Source organism: Dermochelys coriacea, chromosome 20 (genome assembly GCF_009764565.3).
Source record: "Dermochelys coriacea isolate rDerCor1 chromosome 20, rDerCor1.pri.v4, whole genome shotgun sequence".
Classification (NCBI taxonomy): Eukaryota; Metazoa; Chordata; order Testudines; family Dermochelyidae; genus Dermochelys; species Dermochelys coriacea.
The window spans coordinates 6,507,159-6,521,217 of record NC_050087.2 but is presented as its reverse complement, the minus strand read 5'-3'; the positions used below and the strand labels follow the sequence as shown (position 1 = coordinate 6,521,217).

General features: G+C 62.9%; 1 protein-coding gene across 1 annotated transcript in view; it reads left to right on the top strand.

Moving 5' to 3' along the window:
- MAP3K12 (mitogen-activated protein kinase kinase kinase 12) overlaps nt 1–13,865 on the top strand; it is an 89,691-nt gene extending 75,826 nt beyond the window's left edge. The window contains 13 exon segments of the mRNA XM_043506723.1: nt 63–254; nt 831–989; nt 1,611–1,769; nt 2,783–2,891; nt 3,984–4,093; nt 4,357–4,473; nt 5,788–5,925; nt 6,580–7,018; nt 7,021–7,083; nt 7,124–7,195; nt 8,343–8,413; nt 8,852–9,110; nt 9,590–13,865. Of these exon segments, the coding sequence (XP_043362658.1) occupies nt 63–254; nt 831–989; nt 1,611–1,769; nt 2,783–2,891; nt 3,984–4,093; nt 4,357–4,473; nt 5,788–5,925; nt 6,580–7,018; nt 7,021–7,083; nt 7,124–7,195; nt 8,343–8,413; nt 8,852–9,110; nt 9,590–9,688 (1,987 nt within the window). The 3' untranslated portion in view covers nt 9,689–13,865.
- Nucleotides 13,866–14,059: the final 194 nt, after the last annotated feature.

Sequence of the window (14,059 nt, the reverse complement as noted above, 5' to 3'; positions counted from 1 at the left end):
AGGAGGAGGTGCCACCTCCTGCCCGTCTGGTTCCTACCCAGCCCTGCTCTCCTTCCCCTCAGGGGTGTCTGCACCCAGGCTCCTTGCTACTGCATCATCATGGAGTTCTGTGCCCAGGGGCAGCTGTATGAGGTGCTGCGAGCCGGGCGCAAGGTCACCCCCTCCCTACTGGTCGACTGGTCCATGGGCATCGCAGGCGGCATGAACTACCTGCACCTGCACAAGATCATCCACCGCGACCTCAAGTCGCCCAAGTATGTGGCAGCAACGGGAGCTGGCGGAGGGGTGGGGATTGGCATGGGGCCTGCAGGGAAATGGGGGGCAGGGTGGGGCATGGTGCCAGGAGGGAAGCAGGGATGCGCATGGGATCTGCAGGGGAAGTGGGGGCAGAGACTGGTCTGGGGCCTGCAGGGGAGGGGGCACCCTCTGGGCAAGGGCAAAGTCACCAGCTAGTGCTGTGATGCCTATCACCCCACCACCACCACCACCACCAGCCTGCGCGGACCCACCCATCTCTTCCCCCTGCTCTCCCTGCTGGTGAGTGCAGGAGATACAGCCTGACCTATCTCCAGCATGAGCCATTCCCAGCCCTGCCAAGAGGGGAAACCCCCGACCCCCACTTTGCTCCCTGACAGGGTCCCAGCACCTGGGGTGACAGGAGGCCTCAGGGACTGCTCTCTGCTGGTGGAGGGGATAGCACCCCACACCCTGCACTGCCCGCTACTAGTGGAGGGGATAGCACCCTCCACCCTGCACTGCCCCCACAGCCCCCTGCTGGTGGAGGGGATAGCACCCCACATCCATGCTGACCCCCCCCTTCCCCATCCCAGCATGCTGATCACCTACGATGATGTGGTGAAGATCTCGGACTTCGGCACCTCCAAGGAGCTGAGTGACAAGAGCACCAAGATGTCCTTCGCCGGCACTGTGGCCTGGATGGCCCCCGAGGTCATTCGCAACGAGCCTGTCTCTGAGAAGGTCGACATCTGGTGAGCATGGGCGGCTGGGTGGGGAGGGATGGGGAGGGAAAGCGAGAGGGGGGTCTCCGAGCCCACAGCAAGGACAGGGGGATTGGAGTTGGGAGGGATCCTGGCCTAGGGCAGGAACAGGGGGCAGCGGTGGGGGGCAGAGGAAGGGATGGGGGTAGGACTTGGGTTGGGGGTTCCATCCTCTGCAACTGGGTGGGTGGTGGGGACAGGGGGATCCTGGGAGGAAGATGGGTCAGGAGAGGGAGCTGGACTCTAAAGAGTTACAATGCCTCAGTTCCCTCCCCTCTCCCCCCCACCAGGCTCTGCTCCTGCCCTGCAGCACCTTGAGGTCTGAGCCAGGGGGGGATTTGAGGGGGGATTTGGGGAGGGCCCACAGAAGTGCTAGATCTGGGGCAGCTGGAGGGGTCACTGGGGGGCAGGAGTGTTTGGAGCTGGGGGGAGCTTGTCCATGGTTCGTAGGGTTCTCTCTGTCCTGTCCTGGCCACCAGCTGCCTCCCCTCCCCATCATCTGCTGCCTTGCGGAGCGTGAGGGCGGAGGAGGGGCTGGGAGGGAGATGCTGATTCTGGTACCCCCCACTGCCGGAGAGCCCCCCACCTCCGCTGACACGACCCCCCCCCCAGGTCCTTCGGGGTGGTGCTGTGGGAGCTGCTGACAGGCGAGATCCCCTACAAGGACGTGGACTCCTCGGCCATCATCTGGGGCGTGGGCAGCAACAGCCTGCACCTGCCCGTGCCCTCCGGCTGCCCCGATGGCTTCAAGATCCTACTGCGCCAGTGCTGGTGAGTGCCCACAGTGACCCACCAGTGCTGGTGAGTGCCCCCGACTCCCAGTGACCCCCCAGTGCTGGCAAGTACCCCCCAGCCCCCCAGAGACCCCACCATTGCTAGTGAGTGCCCCAGTGCCCCTCCCAGTGCTGTTGAGTGCCCCCAGTGACCCCCAGTGCTGGTGAGTCCCCCTGACCCCCAGTGTCCCCCCTGAGTGCTGGTGAGTCACCGTGATCCCCTGTGCTGGTGAGTACCCCGCAGTGACCCCCCAGTGCTGGTGACTGCCTCTGACCTCCACTGATCCCCAGTGCTGTTGAGTGCCCCCCAATCCCCAGTGATCCCCAGTAATAGTGCCCTCAGTGACCCCCCCAGTGCTGGTGAGTTCCCCCTGACCCCCCAATGACCTCCCAGTGCTGGTGAGTGACCCCCCCATCCCCCTCCAGTGTTGGTGAGTGCCCCTCAACCCCCTAGTGACCCCACCATTGCTAGTAAGTGTCCCAGTGACCCCCAGTGCTGGTGAGTCCTCCTGACCTCCAATGACCCCCCTGAGTGCTGGTGAGTGCCCCCAGTGACCCTCAGTGCTGGTGAGTCCCTGTGACCCCCCATGCTGGTGAGTACCCCCCAGTGACCCCCCAGTGCTGGTGAGTCCTGCTGACCCCCCAGTGACCCCCCTGAGTGATGGTGAGTGCCCCCCAGCATCCTCCACAACAGCCTCCTTGGTGCTGGTGAGCCCGGCCCCAGTCCCCAAGCTGGCAGGAGGCAGGATCCATGGCTCACCCTCCCAGACTGAGCCCCACAGTGCTGCCCCTCCCCATTACCATGTGGGTCAGGTGCAGAGTCAGCCCAGAGCGGAGCAATTCAATGCCCGCCCCAGCTTCTTCCTTCAGCAGCCCCCCGGGCCAGTGCTACATGCCAGGAGTCTGCTGGTGCCCTAATACCCCACGCGAGCCAGAGGGGCCCAGGTCCCAGGCTCCTTGCTGGGGGTCCCTCACCTGCCCCAGGACCCAACCCTGACTCTGCCCCCCCAGGAACAGCAAACCCCGCAACCGGCCATCCTTCCGCCAGATCCTGCTGCACCTGGACATCGCCTCAGCCGACGTGCTCTCCACGCCCCAGGAGACCTACTTCAAATCCCAGGTGGGTCCCCCACTGCAGCCCCCCATGCACCGCCCAGCCCCCTCTTCCAGCCCCCCATCCACCCGCCCAGCCCCCCACCACTCCCTCTTCCAGCCCCCCACAGCTCCACCTTCCAGCCCCCTGCACCTGCCCAGCCCCCCACAGCTCCCCCTTCCGGCCACCTGCATCCACCCAGTCCTCCATGACTCCCCCTTCCAGCCCCCCATGCACTGCCCAGCCCCCCACCGCTCCCCAGTCCAGCCCCCCGCTCCCCCTTCTAGCCCCCCATGCACCCACCCAGCCCCCCACCACTCCCTCTTCCAGCCCCCCATAGCTCCACCTTCCAGCCCCCTGCACCTGTCCAGCCCCCCACAGCTCCCCCTTCCGGCCACCTGCACCCACCCAGTCCTCCATGACTCCCCCTTCCAGCCCCCCATGCACCGCCCAGCCCCCCACCGCTCCCCAGTCCAGCCCCCCGCTCCCCCTTCCAGCCCCCCATGCACCCACCCAGCCCCCCCCACTCCCTCTTCCAGCCCCCCCGCTCCTCTTTCCAGCCCCCCATGCACTGCCCAGCCCCCACCACTCCCCTTTCCAGCCCCCCATGTATCGCCCAGTCCCCCACTATTCCCCCTTCCAGTCCTCCATGCACTGCCCCGCCCGCCCGCTCCCCCTTCCAGCCCCCCACCATACACCCTCCTAGCCCCCCCACTGCCCCTTCCAGTCCCCAATGCACCTGCCCAGCCCCCCACCCTACACCCTCCCATCCTCCCCACTCCCCCTTCCAGCCACCCATGTACCTGTACAGATGCTGCGGCACACTGTGCTGCAGGGAACAGGGGTGTCTCAGTGGGGGGCACTCGCCCCTTGCAGTCAGTGCTGCCTCTAGTGGCCCAGCAGGGGGTGCTGTTTGGAGGTTTAGCTGTAGAATCACACTCCTCCCCTGCCCCCCCCCATGCTTTTTGAAGCCCCCCGGGCAGACCCAGGCCGGGACAGCAATGAAAGTGCTGAGCCCCCCGACACCCCTGCCCCGCGGTGCCCTGCAGAGGGTGCCTGGCCCCACAGCGGAGGTCCCTGTCGTGGGGCCGGAGCTGAGGCCCGTGTCGCCCCCTGCAGGCCGAGTGGCGCGAGGAGGTGAAGCTGCACTTTGAGAAGATCAAGTCGGAGGGGACGTGTCTGCACCGGCTGGAGGAGGAGCTGATCAACCGGCGCCGTGATGAACTCCGGTCAGGGGGGGCCCGGGGCAGGGGGGGCAACCCACTGGGGTGGTGGGTGGGCACGGGGCAGGGATCTGCATGGCGGGGGGGATGTCCTGTTCAGATCGGGGGGCAGGACAGGGCTCGGCCTGGAGGGTGACACCCCTGGGATGGGGGAAGACACGATCCTCGGAGGGGTGGGGGTGACATCCCATTCTGATGGAGGAGGGGGACCTTTGGCCCCACCTCCAGCTGTGTGATTGATAGCTCCCCTGCCACCACCCGCCCCCCAGGCATGCGCTGGACATCCGGGAGCACTACGAGCGCAAGCTGGAGCGAGCCAACAACCTGTACATGGAGCTCAACTCGCTCATGCTGCAGCTGGAGCTGAAGGAGAAGGAGCTGCTCAGGTGAGGGCAGCCCCCAGCCTGGGGGGTCCAGCCCCCTCATCACTGCCCCTCAGGGATCCAGCCCCCCCCATTACTGCTGATCTGGGGTCCCAGCCTGCCCATCACTGCCCCCCTGCTGAGATCCAGCCCCCCCATCACCACCCCCTTGGAGATCCAGCTCCCCATCACCGCATCCTGCAGGGATCCAGCCCCCATCACTACCCCCTGTGTGGATCCAGCTCCCCCGCAACATTGTCCCTTGGGAGGCCCAGCCTGCCGATCACCACCTCCTTCTGGGATCCAGCACACCCCCCATCACCACCCCCTGGGAGATTCAGCTCCCCATCACCGCACCCTGCAGGAATCCAGCCCCCTATCACTGCCCGCCTGGGAGATCCAACTCCCGCCCATCATTGCCCCCTGGGGGGCCCAGTCCCCCATCACCACCTCCTGCAGGGATCCACCCCCTCATCACTGTCCCTCTGGGGAGATACATCCCCCCATCACTGCCCACTCTGTGATCCATCCCCCCATCAGCACCCTCTGTGGGGATCCATCCCCCCCATTACTGCCCCCTGTGGAGATCTAGCCCCTCCTACTGCTGCCCCCCTGTGGGGCCCAGCCTGCCAATCACTGCCCCCCAGGGGGTCCAACCCCCCCATATCTGACCACCAGAGGGCTCCAACCCTTCCATCACTGCCCCCTGGGGGATCCAGCCCCTGATTCCTATCCCAAAGGGGGGTCCAGTTCTCCGATCACTGCCCCCCAGGGGATAGTCTGACCCCCCCCAACACACTTGCACGGTCTCTGAAGGTCACTTGGGGATTCCCCCCCATGAGCTCCCACCCACTGAGTCCTATGAACTCAGTGGAGCTCCCACTGATTTACACCAGCTGAGGGTCTGGCCCCTGCCCCCATAGGTGTCGGAGGAAGGAGTAAATGCTCCCTTCCCCCCCCCACAACCATCCTCAGGCCAATTTCTTCCTGACCTTGGAGAGGGACAACTTTATGCCTTGGAGCATGAGGGTGAAAGAGCATTAGCCTGATCTGGGCAATGGTGGGGAGGGTGCAGTGCCTGGACCAGGGCTGAGTCTGACGGGGGCCATTGCCAGGCCAGGGCTGAGTCTGACGGGGGCCGTGCCCGGGCCAGGGCTGAGTCTGACGGGGGTCATGCCTGGGCCAGAGCTGAGTCTGACGGGGGTCGTGCCCGGGCCAGGGCTGATTCTGATGCGGGCAGGGCCCAGGCAGGGCTGAGTCTGACGGGGGCCGTGCCCGGGCCGGGGCTGATTCTGATGCGGGCAGGCCCAGGCAGGGCTGACTCTCTCTCCCTGGCAGGCGGGAGCAGGCGCTGGAGAAGAAGTACCCAGGGCTGTTCAAGCCACATGCATCGCGCAGTCTCCTGCACGGCAACACGGTGGAGAAGCTCATCAAGAAGAGGAACGTGCCCCAGAAGCTGTCGCCTCACAGCAAGCGGTGAGGGGCCCGGACTGGGGCTGCAGCCACAACTCTCACCTTGGGGTGGAGGGGGGGTCAGGACGCCTGGGTTCTGGCCCTTGCTCACTGTGTTATGAGGAGGGACAAGCCCCTTCCCCTCTAGAATGACCTGGGGGGCGGGGGCTGTGAGGCGGAATCACCTCTGGGCACCAGGGGAGACTGAGGCGCAAGGACTTGGGGGACTGAGATGGGGGGCTGAGGTACAGGGAGGTGGGGGATGGAGATGGGGGGACTGAGGCTCAGGGAAGTGGGGGAGGGAGATGGGGGGCTGAGGCCCAGGGAGGTGGGGCGAGAAAGCTGGAGGGGAGGGGAGCCAAAGCACTGGAGGCTGGGGGGGGGGGTCTGAGGCTCAGGAGGGTGGGGGGATGGGAAGTGAGGCACAGGAACATGGGGGTGGGAAGCTGAGGGGGGAACGGAGCTGAGGGTGGGGGAACTGAGTTGGGGGAAGCTGGAGGGGGGCTGAGGGATTGGATGGGGGAGGGGCACTTTGCTTGGGGAGATTGCAGGGATTGGGGATGGGGAGGGCACCCGGGATCAAAGAGGGGCACAGAAAGTGGGGAGGGGAGGGGGGCAGGGCTCGGGGAGGGAGAGGGACGCAGGGACCACCCACCCCCAACCCGTGCTCTCCCGCAGGCCGGACATCCTGAAGACGGAGGTGATCCTGCCTAAACTGGACTCGGCCATTGCCCAGGTGTCGATACCCGCGTGCCAGAAGGGCCCCACCTCACCGGGCCGGAGCCGCCGGGCCAAGCCACGCTACCGCAAAGCCAGCACCAAGGGCAGCTGCGGGGAGCTGACAGGGCCCCGGGCCCCGGAACTGGCAGATGTGGGGCAGCGGCTGGACACCTGTGTCGCCCTGCGGGGGCTGCAGCACGACTTGCTACGTCGGATGTCCTCGTCCAGCCCCGACCTCATCAACACCACCCTGGAGGCCGAGGCCAAGAAAGAGGGGGCCCCTGCCGGGCCCGAGTCACCCCCGGCCGAGCAGCCCCGCAGCGAGACCCCCAGCGAGGACACGGCCTCTGTGCCCTTCTCCAGCAGCCCCGACTCGCCCTCCTCCAAGCAGGGGGCCGTGGGGCTGGCGGACAAGAGCCACCGGTTGTTGGGCCTAGCCCAGAGGCTACAGCCGGGCGAGGAGCCCGACAAGGAGACGGGCGTGGTGGGCAAGGCGGGCAAGGCCTGTGGGGTGCCCCAGCAGCATCTGACACCCGCAGCACTTCTCTACCGAGCGGCCGTGACCCGAAGCCAGGTGAGCGCGGCTCAGCGGGGGCAGGGCCTTGGGCGGGGGGCACCTGTGTTGATTTAAATGGGTTGACTGTAGGGGGAAGTAGGGGACTGCTGGTTGTGAAGCCGATCGCCTTTAGGGGGCGCATGCAGTGTAGGTGGGACTGGAACACTGCGCCCAGCTCTGGGGTGTGCATTGTATGGGGGAGATCGGAGGAGCCACAAAACTGGCCGCAGGCTGGAGAAGATGCTGGCAGCGAGGGGTTCAGCAAAATGTGGCTGGAGACGTGCCTCAACCAGGACTCCTGGGCCCTTCGCAGGTGGGGACCAGGCACTCTGGGGCTCCTCGGTCGAGCGGGGACCGGGCAGGACGGGAACCAACAGCTGGAGGTTAAAGCCACCAGCTTCAAAGTGGGTATTTGGCACCAGTTTGTCCCAGGGAGGGTGATGAGCCCTGGGGCCAGGCTCCTGGGGGAAGGAGAAGGGACAGTGTTCTCCAGCGTTCGGAGGCTGCAGGCCCAGCTGGACTGCCCATGGGGAAAGGGGGTCAGAGCCAAGTTACTTGGCTCCTGAAGGGGCTGATGGGGGGAATTCGCTGGCCAGGGCTACCCGGTTTGGCTTGTGCCACCACATCCCTCAGCATCCCCATCCCTGTGCCCTGCCCCAATCCATCAGCTCCCCTCCCTGTGCCCCACCCCCTCCCTGTGACCCCCCCTCCCTGTGGATTCCCAATCCTTTAGCCCCTTCTTTCCACAATCCCTGTGCCCCTCCCCAGTCCCTGTTCCTTCCCAATCCCTGTGCTACCCAAGTCCTGGGCTGTCCCCACAGCTCTGCCAGTGCCCCACAATCCTGACACACAGCCTCCTGCTATCCCAGCCCTATACTAGCCCTACAGTTGTGCTGGCATCCCTGAAACCTGATCACAGTCCCCCCTGCTAGCCCAGCCCTGAGATTTGGTTGTGCGAGTCGTTTTCATTACCCTCCAAGGGCTGGGCAGAGTGAGTGGGTTGCTGGATCTCAGGCCCTGGGCTGATCCTGCCCTGTGGGCGAGTGGGTGTCCCGGCTCTCCAGGGAAGCCTGTGCCCTCCTGCGCCCATGGGGTTCACAGCAGCCCTGGGGGTGGGGAGGGCAGGTCCTGCTAATGTGACTCTTCTCTGCCTTCTGCTCTCCAGAAGCGAGGGGTCTCGTCCGAGGAGGAGGAGGGAGAAGTGGATAGCGAGGTGGAGCTGCCACTGAGGCAGAGGTGGGTACAGGCCTGGGCTCCTGAGCTTCAGCTCCAGGGCTCGGCCACATGGCCTTTCTTCCCTCCCATTGGCCTGCCGTGCCCAGTGGGCTCGGGCGCAGGGCAGGGATTGCTGTGGCACGTGGGTGTTTGTCACCCTCTAGAGGGCACTGTAATAGTGCCGGAAACTGCTCATGAGCCTTGGTCTTAAGCGCTAGTCGTTAAAGCTGGGGGGGCTGGAAGCCAGGTTCTTTTCTCAGTTCTGGGTGGGGAGCATGGGGTCTAGTGGCTAGAACAGAGGGAGGGGTGGCTAGACATCCCGAACGCCTGGGTTCTATCCCTGGGTCTGTCACCGACCTAGTGTACGGCACTGAGCTCCCTGAAGAGTCTCTGAGCCTCAGTCCCCAGCAGGGACAATGCTCCCCACTGGTGGGTGATGGGGGGCTGCTCTGCTGACAGATGGCCCCAGGGGCTGAGCAAGCGCCAGTCGCTGTCCACCTTCAGCTCGGAGAACTTCTCGGACGGGGACGGAGAGGAGGGGAACACGAGCGACGCGTCACCCAGCGGCACCAACACGGGGGAGCGCTCCGACGACATGCTCTCGCAGAGCTCCGAGATCCCGCTCGACGCCCTGGCCCACTCCGACGGCCTGTCCGAGAAGGAGGCTGCTGTCCAGCAAGTCAAGAGCCAGCTCAGCGCTGAGCAGAACACCGCTGAGGTGAGTGCCTCACCCTGCTGAGGGCTGCGGGGGCACAAGGGGGGGTGGGGTCCCCAGTGTCCCCTGCTGGGTGGCTCTGCAGTGCAGGCAACTCAAGGAGGATGGGGTCACAAGTGCTTCCCCTCTTGGGGACTGGGGGGGGGGCGGTACAACAGGTTTGGGGGAAGGGAATCCCGAGTGCTCCCCCTGCTGGGGGATGTGGGGAGTGCCAGGGATTCCAGGGGACGGTTTCCCGGGGGCTCCAGGTAGTGCAGGGGCTCCAAGAACCACTGGGTTGGTGATGCCCATAAGAGCAAGCCCCAGATTCATCAGGACTTGCCCGGCATCTTGCCCCTCAGTGGGGCCTGTCTGCCCTGGGAGATCACATTGGGTGGAGGTGGAGCAGCGGTTTGGTTTGGCATGGGGTGGGGGTGTGCCAGCTCCCTTTCCCCCCCCCCGATATGTGCTCTGATCTCGCCTCTTCGCCGGCTCTGGACCAGAACCCCTCCGTGAAGGAGGACTCAGACTGTGACAGCACCAAACTGGACCACTCGGGCAGTGGAGACACACACAGACAGCCGGCCGCCCCCAGCTCGTGATGGCCCGGCCCACCCCCCCCCCACGAGGTTGTACAGACCCCCAGATATTTATATAAATAATCTATAAATCTCTATATAAAGCTATATAATGTATAATCTACCCAGAGGCAGCGCCGGAGCCAGCCGGAGCGGCCCATGCACTGAATTCACCTCGGTCTTGATGGACAGACTGAGGGTGGAGTTGGGGGGACAAATCTCTCGGGTGCTTGGGGGTTAGCCTTGTACAGCTGGAGACCAAGAAATGCCCCATGGTGTCGGACTCCTGGCCAGAAGGGCCCCACGGCACTCGCACCAGCTCAGAGCAGAACTGGCCCATGACCGGCAGTGTCTGGGAAAAGGACCGTGATGCACTGGGGCAGCAGCTGGGATGCAGGGAAGATAATCCCCCCTAAACGATCTGCAAAGCTCAACCCAAGAGTGGAGAGATGTGGTGCTATCCCGGCGCTGATCCTGTTGGCGGGCTGGGTCTGGCCGTGAGTGCGACAGGAGCTGGAGAGGATGGGCAGGCAGCGTGGTGCCCTGCGGGCGGAGGTGTGCGGGTTGCTACATCGCAGAGATCGCGTGGAAGCTCCTTCGAGAACAGTCAAAGCCCAGCGGAGCAACCAACCACCCCCAACATCTGCCCAGGGCAGCAACGCACCAGGCTGGGGCAGAATCTTGAGCCGACCTGCCCTCGGCAGAACCGCAATCCCAGCCACCCCTGGCTCCTGCTCCCAGGCAGACCCTAGATCCAAACCTCCTGCTCCACGCCAGCCACCCCCTTCCCCAGCTCAGCACCAAGCAAGTCTGCCCCCACCCCAGGCTGCAGTGGTGCTGCCGGCTTTCCGGCCAAGGGAGGATGGGGTGGCTGCGCTGCCTCCTGCTGGTACCCACATGCACTGCACTTTTTGTTGGTGTTAATTTATTTTAAACAAATGTTTACATTTGCACTTGTGTCCTGGTTGGAACGGGGGGGGGGCGTGGAGCTTGGGGGTGGGACTTAAAGGGTGGGCTCTGTGGGGCTGCTGATGCCTCTGAGCCCCTGTTGTGTTGGGGGGGCAGCCCCTCTTCCCCCATTTATGTAGATGCATCCCTCCCACTGGGCTGTTTCTCAGGTGAAAGTTCCCCCACCCCAGCATCCCTTTCCTCCTGGGACTGTTTGTCCTCGCTGCTGAGTGTTTGGGCCCCTTGGGTGGCCCCCGCAGTGCGGCTGTGGGGAGCAATGAGGCTGGCTAGGTAGGGGCAAGCCCAGCATCTGATTGGTGTGGGCTGGCCCCCCCCAAAACCCCAGTGCTCCATGCGAATGACCAGAGCCGGGTTTGTGCGTGATCAGCATCCAAACAGCTCAATGGGCTACCCGCTGTCATGCTGGCAGAGACGGTTGGCCCTGTCAGAAACCCAGCTGCAGATCCCAAGTCCCTGTGCCTCCCCCCAGCCAGAGGGAGTCCTTCCATGGCCCTGGGGGGAAGGGTGCACTGTCCCCGCCCCCAACCTGGGGCAGAGCGCTGGCAATCCATGGTAGCAGGAAATGGGAGTGAGGTTTCTTATAGCTCCTGCCCACCAGCCCTGAGCTTCCTGCCTGTTTGTTAGCCTTGCTTGATGGGGCATGTTTCAGCGGGCACCTCCTGGGGTTTCTCATAATAGCATTACATAGGGAAACCAATGGGGAGAGCCCCACACACCATCAGTCAAAGCTCCCAGGTTCCCTGGGGAGCCCCTGGCTGGCCTAGGGTCCCAGCAAGGGGGCAGGTGGTGGGGTGGGCTAACTGACCCCCAATCCCATGTAGCACATACACCAGCACTGGACTAACCTGCCCCACCCATGCCTGCTCCCTGGCCAGCACAGATGCCGCTCAGATTGCGCCAGGCCATGCGCTGTGGGTTGGGCTCCCCTGGTGCCCAGGCTCCAGGGGTATTTTTCTAGCAGGGTGCTGCAGGGCCGAGTTCCCTGGCTGGTCAGGTTTGTGGCTAAGGCGGTGGCAGCCTGTAGGCAACCAGCCATGGCTTCTCCCCGCAGGCAGGCCCAGTTGGCTAGCACATGGAGTTTTGCTGCAGCATGTTGCTTTCTAGCCCCAGGGAAGCTTCCCCTCCCCACCAAAAAAATCCATACGTGGCCCCTCTTGGACCCCAAAACATAGGGTAGGCCCGTTGCCTCTCTTGTCTGCCCCTTGTGAGGGAAAGGAGCATGTTTTGTGCTGGTCATGGACCTGCCCCCCCAACTTCCCTGCCTCAGCAAGCTCACATGCTAATAAAGAGGCAGTTAATCCCAGTGGTTAGATCCCTTGCCTGGGACCCTGGAGGCCTTCTCTAGCTCAGCCACAGGCCTGCTACTGGATGACCTCAGGCAAATTGTTTCCCTTCCCCTGACTCAGTTTCCCCATCTGTACAACGAGGCTCATGATATGACCCTGCTTTGCAAAGACAATAGCTGGGTATTAACCCAACAAGGGGGCAGGATGGGAAACAGCAGCCCAGCGAGGGGCCTTGCCCTGAAAACATCACCCAACAGGTCAAGTGGTAGACTCAGGAGCAGCTTCTGGAGGCTGATAGTGCTTAAGTAGCCCATGCTGCCTCTCGGTTGTTTGTAGCAATTCCTTTGGGGCCAGGCAGACCCCTGGGCGCCAGCAACCAAGACTCCCCAGAAGCCTGAGGGGCCAGGGGAGAAATAGACCATGGCCAAGAGGTAGCTCTGAGTGAAATTTTTTGACCCAAACTCTTTTGGGGGGATGGGACTGAAAAAAGCAGATTCGGTGACACCCCCGCAGTTTGCCAATTTATGTTGGTGTCACCAACTTTGGTTCCCGCTTCAAAAAAAAAAAAATCCAGAAAATAAAACAGAACATTTTGATTTTTTTGTTTCAAAATGACATGTTGGTCCCAAATCCTACCCCTGTCTAGCCCAGCCCCAGCATGGTGCTTATCCCTTTGGGTTCTCCCCAGGGGCCTGCTGCTGCTCCCCCCCATACTTCAAAACATCTGTTTCTGGCTCCTGTGCATGCATCATGCTGCAGGACTGCAGCTGAGGGGTAGGACTGAGAGCCCTGCTGTACCTGGCCTAAAGGTGGTCATCTGTCCAGTGGTTCTGCCCTGCCAGCAGAGGGAGCTGGGAAGGAAAAGGCTGGAGCCAGACTTGCTGACCCCACTCCTACAGGCACTTGCCTATTCGCCATGTGCCAAGAGGATGGAGTGCTCCATGGTCCAGCCCCAGGCAGCATGGGCCGTGGGGTGGGTGGAGAGAGGAAGCCCCGTTCCTGCCAGCAGTGGGAAAGGACGGAACAGCAGGTGCACATCACTGTCCTGGGCTCTCCAGAGCCAGGCAATGGCCAGGCCTGGGCCACAGCCCGCAGAAGTCTTCCAGGTAGCCTGGGTACTAAGCAAACTCTGTCAGGCAAGAGCTAAGCTTTGCCAGGCGACAGCAGCACATGGCTGTGCTCCTGGAGGACAGAAGGGTGGCAAGAACTGCACCCAGGCTGTTCCAGGCATTGCCTCCAACAGCTGCAGCCAGGAGGTGGCCACTGGGGGACAGGCAGCCAGACCTGTAACCCAGTTACCACATAGCTTGCTGTGCGCAAAGCTCTGTGTACAGCAGCTTTCTCGCAAGGGCAGTTTTCTAGCACTTGCAGGGGGGAGGGAGACAGGGGCACACAGAGCAGCTCCAGGAGGGATACCACTTGGTGGATTTTGAGAAAATCCAGCTCTATTTGAGAAGGTGTTGAAAGCTGCACCCTGCTAGTCCTAGTACATTAGACCCCTGAGCACTGCATGGGGAAGATCTGATGAGCCTGAAACCAACTGGACATTTTAGTCTATAGCCTCTTGCCTGCAGCTGTCAGATGCAGCCCTCACCTAGACTTTGCTCCACAAATCGCCATTCAGGGCTGTGTCCCAGAGAGTTAAGTTCTTCCCTCCAGCCCACTGTCCTTAACACAAATCTCTTCCTCCCCCCTGCCCCCATTTCCCAGGGGATGGGGAGGGGAGACAGCCATGGGGAGCTCCCACCCTACCCCACTTTGATCATTCTTCCTGTGGAAGGCAAGTTCTCACTCCCTCAGGCGAAGCCATACCTCGACCAGTTGGGATACCTGTTCTCTACACCTCTGTGACATACATCAGTGTAAGATAGCTCCTGGATGTAGTCTGTCTGTACGGTTCTACCACTGCTAGATGAGTAATGACACCGATTTCAATTAAAGACCATTTTGTATGGAAAGTGCTGGCAGGTGTGTTATTGATGCAGCAGGGCTGGGAAGGATGGTACCCCACTGGCCCATGAGTCTCCTTTGCCACAATTTGCAGATGAAGTAGGGGCTAGCAACCTGGGCATCAGAGGCTACCAAGCTCTTCTTAGTACAGCTGAAGTCAGAGCTTTGGCATTTTAGGCCTGTGCTTTGC